The sequence below is a fragment of the Plectropomus leopardus genome, chromosome 11 (genome assembly GCF_026936395.1).
Source record: "Plectropomus leopardus strain MGB_pleo_1.0 chromosome 11, ASM2693639v1, whole genome shotgun sequence".
Taxonomy (NCBI): Eukaryota; Metazoa; Chordata; class Actinopteri; order Perciformes; family Serranidae; genus Plectropomus; species Plectropomus leopardus.
In genome coordinates, this window is record NC_142186.1 from 6,686,314 (window position 1) to 6,708,173 (window position 21,860).

Consider the following 21,860-nt stretch of genomic DNA (forward strand, 5'->3'; position numbering starts at 1 on the left):
TACACCCTGGTACATTATTTACATCAAAAATGAAAAATAAAATTTCCATTTGTGAAACAGTGGGGGGGGGCACCTGGCAACCTGTTGTGGACCAGATTTGGCACGTGGGCTACTGGTTGAGTATCCCTGAATTATGGAATAAAAATCTTTCCAACAGCCTACTTTTCCTGTGTACAAAGAACAGAAACAATTTTCACCGTTTTAAACAATAACACCAAAACCAAACAGATGAAATATGAAGTAAAAGTCAGTATTTGACCAAAGTGTTTACCTTTGCAGTGGTGATATTGTTTAATTTCCCATACCAGTTCCAGAATGTGACCGCTGAGTGTTTACTGTCAAACGTTGATCCGCCATTCAACAATCAAAACATTTATTGTGTTGAACTGAAACAACACCAAACTGAGTCTTGCACTGCATTATCAGTTACTTGCTAACATTAGCTCGGATAACTCAAAGGTGGTATTCAGCTGGAGGGATTTCTAAGACACATGTGACAAGTGAAAAACTTGTGGACTTTTTTCTCCGGTAAGTTAAGTTTTAAATTGCTAACACTTAGCTAATGTTGGCTAATGCAAATCGTTAGCTGATGTTAGCCAATGCTAACGTTACTTTAACACGACCAGTTGGTTATTTGCGGCTAAAGTAACTTGAAAAAACGTCCATAAGACGATAAATATTTTAGCCGAGTGACAGTAGTCATAAAATTGTCTTAGTAATCTATGTTTTGAGTAATGTTAGCACTTTAACAAGCATAAAGCAGCTACTTGACTGTCTCCGGTAAGTGTTATGCAAAATAGTGTAACTCTCATAAGACATTTTTCTGCATTATGTGACATATGTGAATGACTTCTTTTATTCAAGTAAAGGATGTGAATGCCTCCTTCATATGTATACAAATTAAATTAAAATTTCTAATATAACTGTAGTGTCTCTAGCCATGCTAACCATTTTGTGTGTTGTGCTGAGGCTTTAGCCAACAACACTTAATGTTATAGAGTTGTATGCTAATTTCTTGTGATGCCCATATCACCACAACAGAATCAAAACAGCAACACATCTATCTCACAGTAGATCTTTTGCATAGCAGACATTTGACATGTCCTTGTAGGAAAAGCACCGATGTGTTTAATAACATTAATGAGAGCTGCATTCCACTCAGAGGAGGCTTTAATATTGTCCACACTGGCTCATTGTAATAGCTTACTTAAAAACCTTATGAAACTAAGCCATCGTTAATGTTGTCAATTTCACCCTTTTTTGTTTTAGCCCTCCTATCTTCAGTTCTTTCCATCAGACCTTCCTCCACATTGTCTGTACTTGAACCTCATGATGACTGACTCAGATTTGATGGAAAAACGGGGGGAAGTGGCCCTCATTATAATAGAAAAAGGAGTTCACAACCCAAACTGCATCTTCACAGAGGAGGAGCAGCTGCCGTACCCAGCCACAGCCCCAGTGGTCTTCTGCTGTTTAAAACAGACCACAAAACTCCGTAGATGGTGTCTACGTATGGCCTGTAGCCCATATCCTTTCTGACTGCTGCAAGATTAACCTTGTCTGACCCCTGGTAAGATCATACACTAATAATAACAATAATTCAAACTTGAGTCACCTTGAATTAACAGGATTTAAAAGACTTTTCATGTGTATCTTTTTCTCACCTGTCTACTTGTCACACATTTAAACCTTCCAACATTGTTAACATTTGGCCATTATTATTCCTATTAGTTGCCTTTAGTATGTAATCAGAATGGGAAATACTTTGTTGATCCCTGGGAGGAAATTGTGGTTCGTTACAGTCGCTCTAATGCTAGCGTAGAGGATTATCGCAAGTAGAAATAAGTACATGCACAAGTATATAACAATATAAATGGAAAAATGGAAATACAGTAATAGTAAACACGTAAAATATGTTAATATTTAAATATTCAAAAAAATTCTGGATGTATAATATGCTGAGCATGTAAGTGTATAAAAATACAAATGTAAAGAAATACAGTTATAGAAAGTTAGCACTAATATGTGAATATTTGGACTATAGTATGGATAATGTGCTGAGTGTGTAAAGTGTGTAAAATATAAAATTGTGCTTTATGCTACATTACAATGTATAAAACTAGTACGTAAGGTCAAAAAATAAAAATATAAATATATATGCAATGCTACAATTAATAACAAACATATACATAAGAATAACAATATGAATATATACAGTATGTGTCACATACTACATACAGCCAACATTAGAGATATATATTTTGCATTTGAATACTTGCACAGAGGAATGCTGTAGTTGAAATATGGCACCAAATATTCCGGTTAAGACGGTGTAATCTGTCCTCTGTTGTCAATTAATTATATGAATGTCTATAGATAATGTCATCCTGTTTGTTTTGACCTTAACTTCTTCCTCCACATGGCTGGATTATCTGTCCATACTGATGATACTGCTCAACTGTTTGAGTCTGGCTATGAACAATCCAGGTGTGAAGACAAGCTTCAAACGAGAGGTTAGTGTGACCCCTGAACTCTTAGAAATGGCCACTAGCACTGAATACTACATTTACTGTGTCATTCAAGGGATACATCACCAATTTTCAACCAGCTCTGTATAAAACAATGTAGGTAGTATGCCAATGAACTGTGGTAAACTTCCCTCCAACTATCCAGTGTATGTGCCCCTCGCCCCTACGCATAATTGCGTTTTTCTGCTCTAAAAGTAGTCTGACTGGGCTGAGTGTCAATATCACACCACATATGAGACCAGCTAAATTTTAACCTGAAAGATTAATGGTACCTATCTCATATAAAATTCCTCATTTATAAACAGGCAAATTAATGCTCCTCTGTATTGATGAGTAAATGTAATAGTACTTTTGTCTTTTGTGTTAGCATTGTTGTGTCTACAGTATGTTTGTGTATGTTTTTCTTTTATTGTGTATGTCCAGGTCCTGGAAACCTTTATCTTTGCATTCTTTGTGCTGGAAATGCTCATCAAGATGGTGGCCCTGGGAGTCTTTGGCTATAACGGGAGTTACCTTAGCAACAACTGGTACAAGCTGGACTTCTTCATCAACTTTGGAGAGTTAGTATCCCACAATGCCTTTCACATGCTGACAAATTGCTCTGTTTTCCCTTGCAGTTAAACAATAGCAGTCACCTTAGGAGAACATCATATTTATTAATTCCTCACTTTTTTCTGGACGTAATGGCAACAGTGATAACTTCCCTGACTTCTGATTATATTTTGAGAAGGCATTCAACAAAAAGATTTTTGAACCAGACTTTTTTCATTTTTTGTGTGTACATTTTTATTTTTGTAAACTAAAAACCCCCACAAAATAAAACTCCTCTTTCTGTCTGCAACTCTTTCTTCAGGGTATTGGATTATCTCTTGGATTTTCTTGGGATCCATCAACCAATCTGTCAAGTGCTCGGCCCGATGCGACTTATCAGCAGAGTTCCAAGTAGGTCAACATAACATTTTGCTGTTTTACATAGTGTTTCCAAACATGCCTACAGTAAGTGCTATACGTAGTCGTTGTAAGATTGTGGCTAATTACATGAGCGGTTGATTTCATGTTTTCACTGTGCAGATAGGTCAGGAAATGTTACAGTAATAATAACGTTTTTTTTTAAATTTTAGATAATAAAAATTAAACTCAGTTCAATAAAATGTTCACTATCTGGCACTGCAAATAAGAATCTGGTTATATAGATTAAAATAACATTACATAGCAGTATCTCTATTATTTAATGCAATTCAATGCAACAGCCCTGTAATATATATCATCTTAGCATGTCAGTTTTATTAGTGACAGTGCACAGGAAAGTTGTGGTTTCAACTCTATAGTCATTTAGGAGAGCGCAGTTTAATATTCCTATTAAGGCTACAGTTGGTAACTCTTACAAAAATAATTTTGTATCATATTTGCTGAAACTGTTACTATATTCTGAAAGAAGTACAGAAGACAAACTGTGAAAAAAAAATGTCCCTCCTTCTCTTCCTACGGTTTTTACCTTCAGAACAGTGTAGAGAAACAAGCACTGTTTTTGCGTTGTCCCCGTATGTGTGGTTTCTCTTGTGGTTAGTCTTCAGACTATAAAAAGTGGACGAGACTAATACTGTATACTTGAAACGTGCAGGGAACATATCCCCTGTGTCCTCCCTGTTAATTACGTCCCTGAAGTGAGAATAGATGTTGAACACATGCAGTTAAACAAGTCTAGACTCAGGGAAGCTGTGAGCTCAAGTCTTAGAGGATAAAGTTAAAAAGTATTAACCACTGCACGTACCTACGAGGGTCAACTGTCTATCCAGTATGTTTCCTTTAAACATGTGCATACATGTTCTTGATTATATGCTATGTGTGTGTGTGTGTGTGTGTGTGTGTGTGTGTGTGTGTGTGTGTATGTGTGAGACACACACACAAGTAAGTTTTAATCATAATAACTGCTGACAGCATACTTTTTCTTCATCTGTGTAGGTATGAGAGACGTGGTGACAATACTCATAAGCACTGTGCCCTTTTTTGCAAATGCTCTCATCCTCTTCCTCTTCGTCATTCACATCTTCAGCGTTGTGGGAGTGCAGTTGTGGGCAGGGCAGCTGCGCAACCGCTGCTTCCTAGGAGAGGACATCCAAATGTAAGGAAACTGCTCAGTCTGCTTTTCTAGTATTTGCGTTTTTTCCTCTTCTCTCTTGTCTGCACAAACAATTACCAATTATTCTATAATTCTATCTATAAATTGTCAAAGATGACTTCCTCAGAACACATTAATTAACCTAAAACCAGCGAATGCTGCTCTCAGTGTTATCTTTATCTTTTTACCAATGCATTGTGTGCCAGCTCCAGACTTTACACCCACATCACAATTTTAGTTTTACCGCTCTAGCTTTTGAATTTGGGAGAGAGTTGTTCATACTTAAGAATATTTTTGGACGTTTTTAGACCCCAGGAATAACATGCATGATTTTTGAAATTAGCTTAATTACCCTTTAGCTTATGTTTTCTGTATATAAGAGCATCACATAATAATATTGTTAGTTAATTTAATAATAGATTTTACAGCAAATCCTACGTGCTGATTTATTATCTAAGTTTTTGGCATGTCTTCACATTTCTTAATATGTGACTCAGTTGTATATGTATGTATCACTAACATTACAAATGACAAATTTCATGTAAATTCTCAACACAGCAAAAACATGTGTGAAATCCAAAACCTATGTAGTGATAGTGTATCAGTTCTAGTGTGTTTAAACTGTGATTCCTTTTCTATACAGGAAGTACAACGTGTCCCTAAGTCCCTACTTTGTGACAAGGTATGGTGAAAGAAAACCATTCATCTGTTCACCTGAGGGCAAGAACGGGATGCGGCGCTGCCATGATGTGCCACCGCACAGCGAGAACGGGCAAACCTGCTCACTGGCTGCTCCCCTGCATGCTTCAGCTGGGAATGAGTTAATCCCTGCAGTGGCTGGGTCCAGCGCGAACATGTGTGTCAACTGGAACTTGTACTACAATGTCTGTCGTGCCGGGGAGCGCAACCCTAACATGGGAGCTACCAACTTTGATAACATCGGCTATGCTTGGATAACCATATTCCAGGTAAGAGGGACATTTACATATACAGAAATATGTGGATATATGAAGCAAAAAAAAAGGAAAGCTGGAATCTGAGAGTATGAGGCCTAATCTGGAACCTAGAAGTCTACTTTAACAATTTATTATGGCAGCATGGAGTAACATAAAAATGCATCATTCAGACTCAGTATTACTCAATGGGAGAAATTTTGTATTTTGTACTGAAGTTTTGATTTCTTGTTTTATTGTTCACCACATTTTTAAATGAAAGGGTATTCAAATATTTCCACAAAATAAGAATTTCTTCTTATCACTGTCTGTCCCTCTCTATTTGCAGGTTGTCACACTGGAAGCATGGACGGAGATCATGTTTCACGTCATGGATGCCTATTCCTTTTGGAGTGTTGTGTATTTCATATTCGTCACCATCGTGAGTAGCAGCTTGTTAAAATCATGTTTGGGTATTTTTCCATAGTGGTACATTTTGTCTGTTTCTGAAATAATGGTCTGTACAGTTGGTTAAATCATTTCAGCAACAATTATGAAAATAAATAGTGCAGTATTGTCCAGCTATTTAAAGGGTGCATTATTCAGATAGTAAAATGCGCCTTCATAGTCGGGTTTGTAATGTGTGTATTCTCTGCTTATCACACATGGATGCACAGATTGATTCTGGGTTAGTGAAATAATATTAATATTATTTGGTTTCTCCAAATTGCTGAAACGTCAAGTAAATAGCAGTACACCAGGTGCAGGTTCACCTGGCTTTTTAAGGGAATAGATAGACCCAAAACACACCTACGATTAATTAAGAGACCAAATACAGCCTTTTTGTGCCCACAAAAGCCCTGTTTAACCCTTTAAAAATGGACATCCTGACCATACCTGACTTGCAATGCTTTCTTCATAATTACATAATTTCCCCGTAATGGCCATTGGATATCGTTTTTTGCATGATTCTGTATATAGCTAGAACATTCATTCTTTTTGCAGCAGAAAGCTAATGCATTTGTCTTCTATGTCAGCACTTTGTTTGCTTGTAATGATGTCACTGCTCTACATAGAGGATTGAATGAAAACGCCTTTGCACTCAAAAAGTAAATAATGTATGTAGGTCAAATAATTTATTGAGCATCAAGAAATAAGTTATCTGTTTCTAAATGTAAAAATCAGTTTTTATTTTGTAAAATCTGATGAAAAACCATGTACAATTTTTTTTCTCCCCATACTTTTATATTCATTTATGTTACCATTATTATGGTTTATTGACTCACATAACCTTTATACCAGGTTGTGCTAATTTTAGGGATATGAAGCATTCAAAGACACTCCAAAAAATGACATCATAATAAGCAAAATACCAATGTTGGCACTGGCAGACCATTTCTTTTGAAAAGTTGAAAGGGTTAACTAGCTAGAGTAGAGTTGAATAAACCCTTTATGCACTTCCGTATTGTTTGCAATGCATTTTAGATCAATGCACTCATAGACTTTCAGTCAAAGGAATGCAAGAAAACATCTTTTGCATCGTCTTGAAATTTGGTAATGTCCAGGAACAACCCATCAAGGACCAAGAACCCTTATCCTTATTTTATGTCACGGCAAAATTAAACTGAGGGCAAAAAAACTTAAAGCACTTTTTGAAACCTTGCTCTAAATAGCCACTGTTTACCTCCCTAACCAGATGGGCTCCTTTGTAATGATGAATGTGTGCGCAGTGGTCATTGCCACTCAGTTCTCAGACAACATGAAACAGGAGACCAGAGAGCAGAGTGCTGATGCTGGGTCTATTGCACGGCTCACCTGCTGGCTACAGGAGATCTTGAGTAGATACAACAGGTCAGTCACTGTATAAGCTCTTTATACAGTCTGGAAGTTTTTAAAGCAGCACTTAAAACACTTTGTTGTGTTTATGTTCAGATTTGTAGTTTTCAGTGATGTCTGTGTGTACAATGATGCAAGATTATGTCAGATGCAATATTCCCTCATTCTCATGATGACAGCTAATACAGCTTTCATATTTCGTAGCCTTAATAGGCTTTACTTATTCAATTTTAGGCAAATATTGAAAGCATCCAGGTAGAGGATGTGAATTTACCTGTGCCTCATATTTAAGGTTAAATATGCCTTTAGATTTTCTCTGATATTATGGGCATGGGTGGATTCCTGAACCTGCTTACTGGGCACAGGCACAGGGGCCTAAAAGTGTAAAGGGTTTCCCTGGCCATCACATGCTAAATGTCACTCAAATTATCAGGTATCAACCAGGAAGAGACTCAAATTGACCAAAAAAGCACACCAAAACAGAGAATCAAATGAACTCCAAAGAGACACAAAATATTAAAGACCTAGGATGACCTCAAAGAGACAGAATTACTACCCCAAAAACCACAAAATGTTCCCAAAGAGACAGAAAATGGCCTATAAATAACCCACAATGTTACCTTAAATACATAAAAACACTACAGGTGCAAAAATGACCAAAATGTCCATCATGTGATATCAAAGAGACACAGTATAACTGCAGACACAAAACTCCCTTAAGTAGACACAAAGTGACTACAAAAAGAAAAAAAACACTCACACAAAATGACCCTAAAGACATACAACATGACCTCAAAGAAATACAGATTTACCTTAAATAGACACAAAATAACTCCTCAAAGACACAAAATTAACCCCCAAAAAAGACAAAATGACCTTGAAGAGACACAAAATAACTACAGACACGAAATTGTAATTATAATAGAAACAAATTGACTAAATAGAAAAAAAACCCATCAACAACAACAAAACTACCTGTGTCTATGTGCCTGGGGTATGTTTTAGAGCATTTTGGTACAACTAAATTTGTTAAATTTTGAGCATGGAATAATTGAGTTTGCATTACATTTGTGTTTCTCAGAATGAGACCTCAACATTGTAACAATGTTTAGAGCCAATTCTTAAGAGAGAAAACATAAACATGCACATTACCAGAACAAAGTGTTATAGCTTCATTTAACATTAAATAACACCCTCTCTGTCAATGTTCACTTACTGACTATTATTCATGTCCTTTTGCCAAAAGACATCGTAACCGGGTGCACCCTGATGGCAGAGACAGTGACAGTGACAGGAGGAGCACTGCTGCATTGGTGAGACTAGTCCACAACTTCCTGCAGTAACACCAACAGCAGCAGAGTTGTCGCCTCACTAACAAAGGGTCACCCAACTGACTGCCATGTCTTTCAGGTCTGGAGACAATTAACAAGAAATCTTTCGAGGAAGGTCAAAAGTAAACTCTTCGAAAGAGTGATCAAGTTAACTGTTTTCCTCAGTGTTCTCACTCTGGCCATTGAGCATCATCAGCAGGTGAGGAGCAACGTCTTTCTGTCTGCTTACTATTTGTCTCGTTCAGGCTTCTAAGAATTTTGGGTGTGTGAGGTTAATAATAAACCAGAGCCGCTAAAAGGTTCACAGTGGCTTGATGAGAGGAATTTGTTATGCTGGGGATGGACATCAAAGCTTTACTAATTATCTCAAGATCTTCCAACATTAGGCACCCCAAAGGGAAGGCTAAAGTGATATTTTTTTCATAAATTTATTTCTTGTTCTTTCTTTCATTGCATTTTCTCTGTGTTCTCCTGCACCCTCTCTCCATCTGTATTCATATCCCCTGGTGAACTCTCCTGCTCTCTCGCTTTATTGCTCTCTGTCTTCTCGTCCTGCAGCCTAAGGAGTTGACACTGTTGTTACAGATCAGTAACATCATCTTCACCATCACATTTGTTGTGGAGATGGTCTTAAAGCTGCTGGCTCTTTCGTGGACATACTTCATAAATCGACAGAACATCTTAGAATTTGTCATCGTTGTCACCAGGTATTGTGATACAATAAAGTCTGACATTTGACAGACTTTTTCTAACATGTACCATCATTGAAATTCACATTATATTCATGGTTCATTGTTTGGGTTTCAACTTTCATTGGAACCACACTTTCTGTTCTTGTGCCTCTGCACGAGCCTTAGCTGAGGCCAGACGCATTATGTTATCCAGCCCATTGTTGTGAACGGCATATCTCAAGAGCGCCTTGAGGGATTTTCTTCAAATTTAGCACATATTTCCACTTGGACTCAAGGATAAATTGATAAGATTTTGGATGTTATAGGTCAAAGTTCAAGGTCACTGTGACCTCATCTGTGTCATTCTTGTAAGTATGTTATCTCATGAACACCTTGAGGGAATTTCTTTAAATCAGTGTTTTTAATGTCAAGGTCACAATATCTGAAGATGGCCTTGAGAAAGTTTTCTCAAATTTGGCACAAACATCCACTTTGATCCAAGAATGAACTGATTAGAATCTGGTGGTCAAATGTTGAGGTCACAGTGACGTCATTTTTTAATTTTTTTTTTGCCAAATTCAAGAATTCATGTGCACAAATTCCACACAAATGTCTCACATTTTATATGCAAGAGGTGAGAGGTCAACTGTAACATTCTGATGTTCTGCAAAAACACCTTTCTGGCCGTCATAAGCCAGAGTAGGAACGGAGTAAAAATTCACTGTTTCTAGAAGGTGGATGAAGTAGACTTAAGTATTATCACCACAGTATGACCTAATAAGTCAACATACATTCATGGTTGCTAACAGATTATTCAAATGTTTGTGGTTTTCAGTGTGTGGAAGATCGTTGCTGAAGCCAGTGGCACGTTGTCAGTTCTGCGTGCATTTTGTCTCCTGCGGTTTTTAAGGCTGCTTCACTTCCTTCCTTACCTGAAGAAACAACTACTGGTGCTGAAGAGAACAATGGGAGAGGCAGCCACACTCTGCACACTACTGCTGTTTGTCAGTTTCATTTTTGGGCAAGTACACACACAAATCCCTCCTCTCCATGTCTGTGTTTGTAGATATTGGTAACATAACAGGAAACAAAAAAATATGCTTTTCTATGCAGGGGCTCCACCCTATTGTTTTTGTGGTGAAAAGATAAAATGGTTTCACTTTTGACCAATAGCGGGTGATGGATGTGCCTAAGAGGAGCATGAGCCAGCAAAGATTTTGTTGCAAATACATTAGATGATCATCATAAAACCTTTTAGTTGTCTTAACCGCAGCTGTGGCAAAATATCAGTGGTCTTGATCCTTCGCTTCAAATTTAACTTCAAATGATCTATGTTGGCTTGAACCCATTGCCACTTGTGGCTGTATTTCTGCATCGTTATTACTAATGAGATGTTTACATTTTGATTAATGTTACTGCATTGTCTTGTTTCCCTGCAGTATAATTGGTATGCACTTGTTTGGTGGTAAATTTAACTTCAAGACGCAGCACGGAGACACCATCACTGACCGTAAGAATTTCGACACCCTGCTCTGGTCTATAGTCACTGTGTTCCAGGTTAGTTTTTGGACATTGTAATTTATGCTGTCATCATTGTGTTCATCCCCACTTGCACAATTTGTGCTTCAATCTCTGTCTGTTCCACTCCCTTTTATGAAATCTATCAATCCAGATTATGACTCAGTATCAGTGGAATTTTGTTCTGTACAACGCCATGGCCACCACCTCACCATGGGCTGCTCTCTTCTTTGTTGCGGTCATTGTCGTGGCAAGATATGTTCTTCTCAATGTACTTGTGGGCATAGTGGTTCAGATCTTCCGCGCCAGGGTAAGGAACTCTGTTTTAGTTTTCTCCATTTGCTATGTTTTTACAATTTATTGAAGTAAAACAAAACTTGCCACAATTATTTTCATGCACACCTATGCTGAACTCCATTTCCTGTCCCAGCCATCCACAAGCACCGATCAAGACGCCTCTCTCTCTCCCTGTGGGTCCTCCAGCTCCATCCCAGCCAGTCTGACCCTGGAGAACACCCCACAGACAGATAAAAAGAAAAATGTGAGTTCCTAAGAGTCATACGATCTAAACTGAATCTGCAGAAAGGTCTCAAAGATAGTGCTGGTATACTTCTCCCTTGTTGAAATAATAGTTACAATTTGGAGACTGTAGCTGCTGTACTAAATATACCTGTGCTCAACTCTGTTTAATGTTGCTCCAGGGCTCTCTCTCTCCCTGGGGACTTGAAGAAGACTCTGCACTTAGAGATACCAATGGAGACAATGTAAGCGCCTAAGAGTGATAATTTAACCCTTTGAAACCTGGGTGGACATCATTTTTACATCGCCTTTCACAATCATTTAAATGTTTGAAACATTAGCAAATTTAATTGATTTCTTTTGGGGAAAAGGGCAATTGGCAATTTACAAGAAATCTACCTGAAAGTTGGTATGAAAAAGAGAGTCAGAGAGAGAAAAGAAAATTAGAAAATTATCAAATAAAATGATAAGAAAATTATACTTTTAATTATATATTGAAAATAAGGTCATAGAAAAAAATGTATTATTATTACATTTCTATTTATCATTTTATTTTAGCACCTTTTTTCAGGTCATTTTGTCCATTGTTGTTTTACTCTCCTTTTTGTTACTAATTTCAGGCATTTTTTTCAGGCATTCATGTTAAGTTGCTCATCAAGTCCAATTTTTTTTTTCAAAGAAATCAACACAATTTTCTCAGGTTTCAAAGGAAACTTGAACAATGCTTTGAATAAAGAGAAAACAGCTGATTTGTAACTATTTACCCCTGCAGAGACCTTTGAACTCTATCCAGAAAATGCTCCGCTGGTGCAAGGAGCATAAAGAGTGGTCATTCTATGTGTTGTCTCCCCAAAACAGGTAAGCCTCACACACACACACACACACACACACACACACACACACACACACACACACACACACACACACACACACACACACACACACACACACACACAATGTCACCATACATTTCTTGAATGAAATTTAGTTGTTTCATTTGGTTCATATATTCATATGTGTCATATATTTGAGGAATACCTGTAAGAGTTCAGCTTTCAAACCAGTCATTGTTAGATCTGTTCCACTCGTGGCCTGTAGAGGTCCCCACGGTAATATGACCATGGTCAGGTGCGTCTTGGACAGAGTGTTCACAGATAGTGGATGACATCACAGCTAGAGTGGGGAGGAACTGTGAAATCTCATCTAATCTAATCTAATCTAATCTTTAAAATCCTGTAAAACTGGCTCTCTCACCCACAATTTTCATTTTTCGTTTATCGTTTTTGGTCAAAACACAGGACATTAGCATCAGCAATTTCTTTCATTTCTTAAATTTCAGTTATGCAACTTGATTGAGTAAGCTAGCTAGTAGTTCTTAGAAGTCCGATATTATGTTAATTTTCAGGTTTATACTTGTATTTATGGTTTTATAGTAATGGATTAGCAAATAACGGATGCAACTGACCTTGAGAGGGACTGTTGGCCTAAACCCACATCTCCCTCAGCTGTGTTGTTAGATCAGAAGGCAGAGCATGAGGAAGAAATTTATTGAGTAGATGTCAAACACATTTTAGGAGGCTGTTAAATCTGTTTTTGTTTCAGAAAAGCAGCACCATTAGACCCTGCAGCAAATGCTGTCATTACTGCTAGCTACTGCGACATTATTGCTAGCTACTGAAGCATCTGATTGGATACATTTATATATAATTTTTACAGGAAAGGAAAGAGAAAGATTTTGATACAAAAAAAAGACAGGTCCTTTAATTCTTGTTTTGGATATGCCAAGGGATAACTGAGCAAAGTTTAACTATATGGATTCAAAGTTTGACATTTTCTTTATATATCAGTATCTCTTTTTATTTAATTTATTTCCCTTGTGTTTCACTGACTGTTGCCATTTTAACTGGTGTGTGTGTGTGTGTGTGTGTGTGTGTGTGTGTGTGTGTGTGTGTGTGTGTGTTAAGATTCCGCATCTCTTGCCAACGTGTAATCTCTCACAAGATTTTCGACCACGTGGTTCTGCTCTTTATACTCCTAAGCTGTGTCACCATTGCTATAGAGAGGCCTGGAATAGACCCTGCAAGCACGGTGAGGCACCTACAATTACTCTAAGTCTGAGGAGAGCGATGTACATTAAACCCTCACAAAGATACACAAAACCAAATCCATTTAGACACACAAATGTATCATACGATTAATATAGGTAAAAGCACATTCACACAGACAAACTGCACGGTATAATCATACTACATGTAATGTGTGCTAACAATACAGCATCACTGCATCGGAGAAACACTAACATGCAAAGAGTCAAGCTAGATATTTTGTATTTCATGAAACAAATAATATATGTTTAACTATATGTTAAACGAAATATAGGCAGGTTTGAAAAGAATCTCACTCTGTCCTTTAGGAGCGAAGGATCCTGAGAATGTCCCAATACGTATTCTCTGCTGTCTTCCTGGTGGAGATGCTTGTTAAGGTAAACATCAGTTTTGTTTTTTTAACTGTCGAGGTCTATGGTTACTGTGAAACTGCGTATTTAATAACTAAAGTGTTATATATATGTATTGATATTACAAGTACTTAGCTGCTGAATGAACTTTCTCTACCTTAAAATCAAATTTGTATCTCAGATGTGTTTAAAAGGATCCATAAAATTGTAGGAAGGAGTTTGACTTGATGTGTTTTTGCTGTAACACCAGGTTCTAGCTCTTGGGTTGGTGTTTGGAAAGGAGAGCTACTGCCGGTCTCCCTGGAATGTTGTGGACGGTTTGTTGGTGATTTTGTCTTTGGTCCACATCCTTGTCTCTCTGGTCAGTTCAGATAAAGATAACATGCTTGGCATCCTCAAAGCTTTGCGTCTGCTACGCACACTTCGCCCACTAAGGTACGCAATTTATTTCTGTGTGTATACAGCATAGATGTTTATTTTCTGTTTATGTAGGTTAATAGTAGTGCGTACGCTTATGTACTGTTTGTGTGTGAATCCCCTTTTCCACTGCACAAAAAACCTGATGACACCCGCTAACATCTGGCTTTTTTAATGTAATTGTAAAGGTTACAACTGGCATTCACACCCGCGTCAAATGACTCAGTAATCACAGATATATATGGGCTAAGCATTAACAGCAAAACTCCCAGTTTAATGTGCTACTTTTAGCCCTGTAACTGATGAGATGCAATGATGCTCCACTACAAAAGCAGTGCTCAAACATCAATCCAAATTAGTCTGTATCAAATTTGAAAGAGACACTGTACAAGTAAGAGATTTATGAAAAAAAAGAAGCAACCACCAGAAACCTTTCACAAGCATCCATGCTGCTTACTACAATTTATCAGCCTGTGCTCCAGCCAGCCTGTCCATGACATTGAACTTTACCCCCCCCCGAAAAAAAACGCACACAGAAAGGCATGCTCTTCTGCTGCAGAGCCACATTCACAGCTCTGCTCCACTGGCAATGGGAAAGGAGTCTATCGCCTATTTTTGCAGGTTTACCAATGTTTTAAAAAAAGTACACATTTATTTTGATGGAAAAGGTATTTAAGCATCATTTTTGTGTCTGTGTGTGCTTGTGCTAATTCTAACAAACATCTGTTTGTTTATGTTTGTGTATTCCAGAGTGATCAAACGAGCCCGTAAACTGAAGGTGGCGGTAGAAGCTCTGATAGCCTCGGTTAAACCCATGGGAAACATCGTTCTCATCTGCTGGACCTTTCTCTTTTTCTATGGCATCCTTGGGGTGCAGGTATATTGGCATACGCAAACACACACCATACACAGAGCATTTTTTTTTTACCCTGACTGACAATAAAGCTATGAAAATGAACATATGACCCCTGGCCAGCATACTTATTAAACACCTCTGCTGAGAATGTCCTCCTGTTATTCTTTGGCATTGGTATTGATAGCTTTGATGCAGTTAAGATGATGTTTGGACATTGGTCAAATACCACTACAGACACTTTGTTTCTGTCTCTATCTCACACAAATACTGTAGCTGTTCAAAGGGAAGTTCTTCTACTGTGTGGGACAAGACACAAGGAATATCACCAACAAGACCGACTGTCTGTCAGCCAACTATCGCTGGGTACGAAAGGAGTATAACTTCGACAACCTGCCTCAGGTACTAACCAACACAGTGAGGATGAGACAGGAAGAGTGATGTAGTGTGGGCATTCATGCTAGCATCTTGTTAGTATGTATTGTTGCATATTATGATTATGCATCCTCCATAGGTAGTTTAGAACTATGTACCTACCTCAAGTAAACACCTATCTATATATGGCAAAGTCTTTGTAATTGTAATCATAATTGTATACTTTTACTCATATTAAACATGTGCTGACTTAAGCTTTAACAGGTGTCTCCATCCTTTAGAGGTCATCACACAAAACTCTATGTACACTATCTCATCTCCAAACAAAAATTTAACAAATTAGAAACAAGAAACAAGGAATGATTTTACGCAAAAATGGTGCCACAGTAACTTGATAAATTATTGTCCATAATTCAGTGGTTCAGTTCTTTTTCCATAATTTGTGGAAAAAAACTCAATATTCCAGAATATTCTCCTAAAAATCAACACTTTGTTTGTTTGTATATTATGATGCAGATTAATAAATGTTAGGAATGAGGTATACTTGTGCATGTTGCTTTTTAAACTGATCAAAAGAACCATATCTACGAAGGTAACTGTGGCGAATGTGTATATTGTAACAAAGCTTAAGATCTAATAATATTAGGACCTGAAAAATCTCTGGGTGTTGACTGAACAGGTTTTTCTTTCTCATTCAGGCTCTGATGTCCTTGTTTGTGATGTACTCTAAGGATGGATGGCTGAACATCATGTATGATGGGCTAGATGCTATTGGAGTAGACCAACAGGTAGTTTTTCTGGCAAACTCAAACACAAGTGCATTTCATGGTTCTGTTAATTTATTTGATTCCTGCCATATATATATATATATATATATATATATATATATATATATATATATATATATATATATATATATATATATATATATATATACTGTATATATATGATCAAAAATAAGGAAGAACATTCTAGGTCAATCTGATATCTCTCTTCTTTGCTGCTCTCAGCCCGTGAAAAACTACAATGAGTGGATGCTTCTTTATTTCATCCCCTTCATGATTGTGAGCATCTTCCTCCTCGACATGTTTATTGGTGTAATGGTGGAGACCTTCCACCAGTGTCAGCAAGAGCAGAGAAGAAGAGATGCAGAGGAAGCAGCTCAAGGCCAGTGCAGAGGTAAAAATTGCAGCGCTTGTTAATCTATTTTCTGAGCATCGCCTTTTAGGATCTTAAAAACAAAATCAAAGGTCCTGTTTGGTCACAAACAGTAAGCAATCACGAAGATCTAAATCATGTATGAGCACAGGTAGTGGACAAAGGGTTTATCAGAGCTTTTTAAATGAAATCAGCTGCGTGCTGCAACTTAAAAATAACATTTGCCCTTTTTCTCCCCCATCTCTTTATGCCTCCTGAAAGACAACATTGTCAGCCACTAGTGTGACATAAAACATACATGTATGGCAGCGCTTTCTAAACAACAATGGCGCAACATGGTGATAACAATCAATTACCGTCTCTGTTATTTGGCAGCTTATCTCGTCCTCTGCTTGCAGGTTATGGAGCTCCTGAATCTCATTGTTTTCCCAATTTGCAGACATGTATGGCTGCTGTTCTTTTTAGCCACTTAATGCTAACAGCTACTACACATAAGACATTAAAATGCTGTGTATTTTCGAGGGGAACTGCAGGATTGTGAGATAATTCTGCAAGGCTTCATCACAACGAGGGACTCCTTTCACATGCACATGGTCATTTGATCAATCGTTTATTTACAAATGTTGATGAGCAAAGCTTTAAATGATTTGAGTGTTTGTTACAAATTTGTGTTCCTTTTCTGTTTGTGTATATCTGACTATCTGCATCTTTGTGTGTGTGTGTGTGTGTGTGTGTGTGTGTGTGTGTGTGTGTGCATGTGTGTGTGTGCATATGTGAGCAGACACACGTGTTTCAGAGCCTCAGCAGATGCCATATTACACTAATTACTCCCCCTTTCGTCGGTCTATACACACTCTATGTACCAGCAACTTCCTGGACCTTTTCATGGCTGTTATTATTTTTGGGAGTGTCTTCATAATGGCTTTTGAACATTACAATCAACCTCCGGTAAATGCACACATGTGCACACACACACACACGCAATCACTGTCTAACTGCTGCAAAAATACTTTGCGTAGACTCTGTGAAGAGATAGAAATACACGTGTGTGTGTTTGTGTGTTCAGGTTTTTGAGAAGCTTGTGGAGTATTCCTACTACGTGTTCACAGTTTTCCTGATTATCGAAGTCCTGCTGAAGCTCGTTGGGATTGGTCTACGGAGGTTCTTACAAGTCAGGTAACACACTAGATTGTGGGGCATTTTTTTTTCCTTATTTGCTGTTGCATGTCACGTATTGTCATACCCTAAAGTGTTACATGAGTTGTTTTTATGTGTCTGTATGTTTGTGTGTGTGTGTATGTGTGTTTAGTTGGAATCTGCTGGATGTCGCCATTGTCTTGATTTCCATCACGAGTATCAGTTTTAACTTGATGAAAATGGCAGACGTGATTCCCATCAATCCCAGCATCCTGAGAGTCTGTAGAATACTCAGACTAGGACGAGGTATACACACACACACACACACACACACACACACACACACACACACACATACGCTCAGCAAAGAAACATCTTTTATTTCCTAAGTTATCTTTAAGTGTACATTTTTTAAATTTAATTTGTGTGTTTGTGTGTTGTGTATGCACATTTAAAGTTATTCATTACAACTCCAATGTTTCTCTTCAGTGCTCAAGGCCAAAAAGATACAAGTGCTACTGAAAACAATAATCAGCACTTTGTCACAGGTAAAGGTTTTTCTTTTTTTTTTATGTCAGATTCATTATAAATGTGAAATGATTGTGAATTAATTTATTTTCAAAGGGAGGGAAGGCATGCTTTTTCTGCATTTATGCTTGAGTTGATGAATATTTGAATGTTGCCCGGTTTACAGTATGCAGATTGTGACCCTGAGGCATTTCTGTTTGTGTCCTGTATGAGCAATAGAAACCCTCCAACAGGATGCCGCAGTTTTATTAAAAAATGTCCACACTAATAAAGCTCAAACACGTCAGATAGGGCCTCACCAAGGCGCTTGTGCAGCAGTATAAATTGATTGCTGATCATTTAAAGAAGTATTTTACAGTTCTCTACAACAAATGGACCAAGTGTTTTGTTTGCAGCTGTAGTAACAGAAAAACAGCAAATGGGAGCAGATGAGAAAACTGAAGTTTTCATGAGATTAACAAAAAAGTGCTAATTATAAACTAAGGCCTGCCTGTAACAATAGCCTCTCTCAAGAAGAGGCTTACAATTCTATCTATCTGAGGTGCATAAAGGCCCTGATCCCTAGTTGAGTGTTAACAGTATCTTCATTGTAGTGTTTGATGTGTGGGGGATCTAACATGTATTTTTCTTCCAGGTTGGAAATATATGTCTCCTCTTCACATTCTTCTTTTTTATCTATGCCGCGATGGGAGTGGAGCTCTTTGGAAAGTTAGGTCAGTCACACTACTAGCAGAACCTACACATACACACTGCAAAGGATCATGGTCCCAGATTCCGTATTTGCCAAGACCTCAGGAACCGTGCCTGGCTTTGAAGCCTATTAAAAATGATAGTTCTAGATTTTTGAAGTGGGATGGTGTGAGGTACTTTGCCACAGTGTGTGTATGCAGTAGGTGGTGGTCAGCACGTTCTCTGTTTGATTACACAGACTACCATCCCAAAGCTCAGCATTACACCACTGTGGAGCGAGGTTGACAGCAAAAACATATTTTAGCCAATGAAAACATGGCCGACCTTAAACAATCAATGTTGGTTGGGTACAGCAGTTTCTCCAGTGTCACTTATTTGGTGGTGGTTTTATATACTTTTATATGCTAACAGCAAATGCAGAGTTGTCTCAGTCTTGCAGGTGGAATACATAATTTATACTCATGAGAAAATGTAGCACCAAGCAGTGAAAAGACTAAATACAGCGTCCACTGAGGCTGATGCTGCAAACAAGGATCGTGCCAACCACCATCTACTGTATCTAATACACAGACTCAAAGATAAGTATCTCATACAGCCCCAGTTCAAAAATCCCAAACAATCCCCTTAACATAATGGCCAAACAGTGAGATTACAACTTGTCCTGTGATGCCATGGGGCCCAAAAATAGTTTTTTTCCCATAGACTTACATAGCAAAAGAGAGTCTATAGATCAGTACTTACACCTCCACGAATTTATCCATTTTGATTTGATATAACGAATTTGATTTTAACAGAATTTGATCCTTTTGATCAGATAACTTTTAGAAAGTCTAGAATAGCCAAACCATTAAATCTTTTTTTCCTATGGCTCACAAGATGCAGAAGATTTGGGCAATTTCAAATCAAGCAGCATGCATCACTGAGCAATTTGCATCCAGTCCTGTATCCAGTTCTCTTTAAATACATCCTTGATATTTGCCCAGTATCCAGATTGCTGAAAGCAAGAAAGCCTTTAGTTAAACCTCAAGTAGTTGTCTGTCTCAACAGGCAGCATAGTAACTATTTAGTCAATGTCGTTTGTTGTTTTAGCTTATCCTCACATAGTAAACTAATCATAGCATAGTTGAATTATGATAAATACTAGAAGCTTACTCTCATACCACACTATTAATAACATTCAAAAACTGATGTTCTTACCTGAAGAAAAATGTTATCAGTATATAGAAATATTCTGTTGAATCTGTAGCTGATGCTGTTTGCACATTTCATTTTTGGGGGATAAATAAACTGTATGTTGATTCTTAGTCGGCGATTCAAATACATATCTGAGGAATATCTTCCACGTCTGTATGCCTGTGTGTTCATCAGAATGCACCGATGAGTACCCATGCTGGGCTTTACATCGCCATGCCAACTTCAGACACTTTGGGATGGCCTTGCTCACGCTGTACCGAGTTTGCACCGGAGACAACTGGAGCGCAATCATGAAGGTATACACACACTCATTCATGCATACACACAAGCTCTGTGCATACATGATCTCCTGACCACTGAGAAAGCAGTGATGTATGGGACAATACCTGACAATTACAAGCACTGCATTTAGCATTTAGTGCACAGCATTCAGTCTTATTTTAAGTTTTATTGGAAATCAAAGTCCCCTTTTTGCCATTAAAAACATTTTGATAACCATTTATTCAGTGGGTCTGGGATGTTTTGATAATATTCCATTTATTTTTTGGGGAGTGTCCTGAAAGAAATTAGAAGCGTGGTTCTAATTATATGGAAGATTGGGACGATTTGGACAACTGGGGCACTTCCGATTAATCTATTTAACTTAATTTCCAGTGTAACATAGGGAATGTTTTCATTTGTACACAGCAGGGAATTATTTGATTTTTTTAGTAAATTACAGACCCATAACGTTGTAACCTAGGTTATTTTTTTCTTTGTTTTTTTAAACATTTTTGCTGCTCTTTTAAGTTCTCTAATTGTCAGGTTATGGAAGGTACTGTCGTTACTAAACAGGTCATATTTCAAAGTAAGATAGATTTGCAGGCTTCGGCCCATGTGCCAGTCCCTCTTCCTGCCTTAATTTTGCTTTGTGCTTCTCAAGGACACACTAAGGGCGTGTCGTCCTAATGATGACAGCTGTTTGGGCTACCGGTCCCATCTCGCTCCATTCTACTTCATCAGCTTTGTGGTCATGGCCCAGTTTATGTTAGTAAACCTGGTGGTGGCGGCAATCATGCAAGGTCTGAAGGACAGCTATGAGGTACAGTTTTTAACAAAAGCAGACCAAGAAAGCACACAAACATAAAGCCATTCTATGATAACAACAGCTACAAAGCTCTATTTGAGACTCTACTATACTTCTTATTATTTTCTTAACAATTTCTTATCAGTTTTTTTTGGAAAGAAAATAGACATTTTATCATGTCTATTATGTCTACATTTTAACATCAGTTTATCTAAATTGTACATAAAATCAATGCCAATTTACTGTAGCCTAGACAGTATTTTAGTGACTGAATTAAAAAAATCACTCACTAAAATAAATTGAACTGTGTAGTCAGGCATGAATATATTCAACATATATGAAAAATAAAGTTTACAATAATGAATGAATAATGAATTGATACTTACTGGTTTGAACTGAAATTTCCTTCCAATGAATTTCCTCTTGAAACACCTGCTTATAAACTCATAACAAATTAGCAAATTCAAATAACTGTCTCAGAACTCAGTTCCTAATATGCTATTGTTATATGAAATTAAACATATCACTGCAAT

General features: G+C 37.6%; 1 protein-coding gene across 1 annotated transcript; it reads left to right on the forward strand.

The window, feature by feature from the left end:
• Positions 1-1,332: 1,332 nt before the first annotated feature.
• Positions 1,333-21,387, forward strand: LOC121945371 (voltage-dependent T-type calcium channel subunit alpha-1I-like). Its single transcript, XM_088084883.1, has 30 exons — positions 1,333-1,526; positions 2,420-2,513; positions 2,952-3,088; positions 3,382-3,470; positions 4,491-4,650; positions 5,291-5,615; positions 5,929-6,021; positions 7,276-7,430; positions 8,756-8,945; positions 9,305-9,453; positions 10,253-10,438; positions 10,857-10,974; positions 11,090-11,245; positions 11,366-11,476; positions 11,637-11,699; positions 12,227-12,312; positions 13,419-13,542; positions 13,868-13,936; positions 14,160-14,344; positions 15,077-15,203; positions 15,456-15,581; positions 16,253-16,342; positions 16,565-16,733; positions 17,494-17,660; positions 17,779-17,888; positions 18,022-18,155; positions 18,339-18,397; positions 19,012-19,090; positions 20,436-20,557; positions 21,184-21,387. Exons 1-30 carry the CDS (start codon positions 1,333-1,335, stop codon positions 21,385-21,387), a joined length of 4,071 nt encoding a protein of 1,356 aa, XP_087941009.1.
• Positions 21,388-21,860: the final 473 nt, after the last annotated feature.